Raw genomic sequence first — 2,019 nt, forward strand, 5'->3', positions numbered from 1 at the left:
GTCCTGCAAAGTCTCTTAGATGATGTGTGAGCTGGACTGCTGGTCTAGGCGAGGCTGGGTTTATGCCCGACGCCCTTCCCCATGGCTCCTTCGATTTTCTCTTCAGGCAGGTGTTGCTCTTTTCTGTTTTTCTTTCCTACCACCTCCCAGCTCCACACCCTTCACTTTTGCTGATGAACAGGGGAGCCTGGTACGCTGCAAGGCATGGGGTTTCAATGAGTTGGACTCGAGTTAGCAACTGAACAACACCACCACCAACAAAAGCTAACCAAAGTTTGTAGCATCTCCTTCATCACAGTCTTCTAAAAGTCAAAGTATTAAATATTTCCTGCATGAACTCATTTCTTTTCTCTTGAAATGCAAAATCATGAATCAGCTATGGCAGGCTGGTGTGTGTGTTTGTGTTTCTAATTGTGTGTGTGTTCTTTAGAAAAACAAAGCAAGCAAAAACACTGTTCAATCGGCAAACAGTGAAATATTTTCTAATATGAACACATCCATGACTATTAAATCTGGGCAGACAATTTTGGTTTCCACGCATAGACCACAGCGGGACACTGTGCAGCTGAGAAACTCCACAAGTTTCTAGGGCAGAGCAAGCAGACAGAACTATCCCTGGGACCAGGAGGCTTAAAAGAAAGCTTTATTTGGTGTTTTTATCTCTAGAAGCCTTACTAGCATAGGCACTAATTTGCAGGCTTGCTGTCCCAGCTGGGAGCTATGAACTTCAACTATGCAGTGCTGAGGGAGCCTCTGAGGTTGCAGCAAAAGTGAAGGGTATGGAGCTGGGAGGTGGTAGGAAAGAAAAACAGAAAAGAGCAACACCTGCCTGAAGAGAAAAGCGAAGGAGCTGTGGGGAAGGGCATTGAGCATAAACTCAGCCTCGCGTAGACCAGCAGTCCAGCTCACACGTCATCTAAGAGACTTTGCAGGACAGAGCAGGGTTCCTGGATCAGCAACCTGGAATGAGAGGTCAGATTCCTGGGAACTAGCAGAGGCAGTGACATCAGAGCAGTGACATCACTGGCTCCTCCAGTCAGAGGAAGGAGGCCCAGAACCCCAGCTCTCAGAGAAGCAGAGCTCTGAGCAAGGAGAGGTCTCTCAGCTCTGGCTCTCCTGCCATGGGCTGCAGCCCCGTCTGCTATGTGGCTCTGTGTCTCCTGGCAGCAGGTGGGTCCTTGGCACAGCGGGGAATCCGTGTTCCTGGCCTGACTCTGCCTGAATCCAAGGCACCATCGGGTTCTCTCCCGCGTTCTTTCTCAGCCCCAGTCTTCTTCCCCCACAGGCCTTGTGGATTCTGGAGTCACCCAAACCCCGAGATACCTGATTAAAGCAAGAGGACAGCGAGGGACCCTGGGATGCTCCCCTGTCTCTGGACACCTCTCCGTGTACTGGTACCAACAGGCCTTGGGCCAGGGCCCCGAGTTCCTCGTTCAGTATTACAGCCAGGAAGTGAGGGGAGAAGCACAGCTCCCGGATCGATTCTCAGGAAAACAGTTTAGTGACTTTCACTCCGAGCTGAACTTGAGCTCCTTGGAGCTGACAGACTCAGCCATGTATCTCTGTGCCAGCAGCCAAGACACAGCCCTGCATGATCAGTTGCCTCTGGGACAAAAACACTCCTGCCCCAGCTCAGGAAGTGGTTGTGAGGGTGACTGCCTGCCTGTCAGGCCTAGATAGATCGGATAGACTCTCCCAGACGTCTTTCTCTGCTGTGTTTTAATGCTTCCAAATATCATGCTAGATAAGAATTATTTTACCTGTTTACCTGAGGGGAACTGAGTTGTCCACATCTTATGTCATTACTTTCAGATCAAGGAATTTGATTCAAGCCTGTCCTTATTACTTGTGGTCTTTGCCCCCATAAAACTGTCCCCCACATAGAATAAATAATACACAGAAACACACACACACACATGCACATATACACACACATACTCACATACATGTTTTAAAGCAATCGGCTGACATAGTTGTGAAGGCTGGTAAGTCCAAAAGCTGCAAGCGGGTCTGGTGCTA

At 49.2% G+C, this 2,019-nt stretch overlaps 1 gene segment (V, D, J or C); it reads left to right on the forward strand.

Moving 5' to 3' along the window:
• The first annotated feature begins 1,079 nt into the window (after positions 1-1,079).
• LOC104999427 lies at positions 1,080-1,680 on the forward strand. The segment is given in 2 exon segments: positions 1,080-1,170; positions 1,286-1,680. Coding segments are annotated over 2 exon segments (444 nt in total).
• The last annotated feature ends 339 nt before the right edge of the window (positions 1,681-2,019 follow it).

The sequence above is a fragment of the Bison bison genome, unplaced genomic scaffold (genome assembly GCF_000754665.1).
Source record: "Bison bison bison isolate TAMUID 2011002044 unplaced genomic scaffold, Bison_UMD1.0 scf7180017864352, whole genome shotgun sequence".
Taxonomy (NCBI): domain Eukaryota; kingdom Metazoa; phylum Chordata; class Mammalia; order Artiodactyla; family Bovidae; genus Bison; species Bison bison.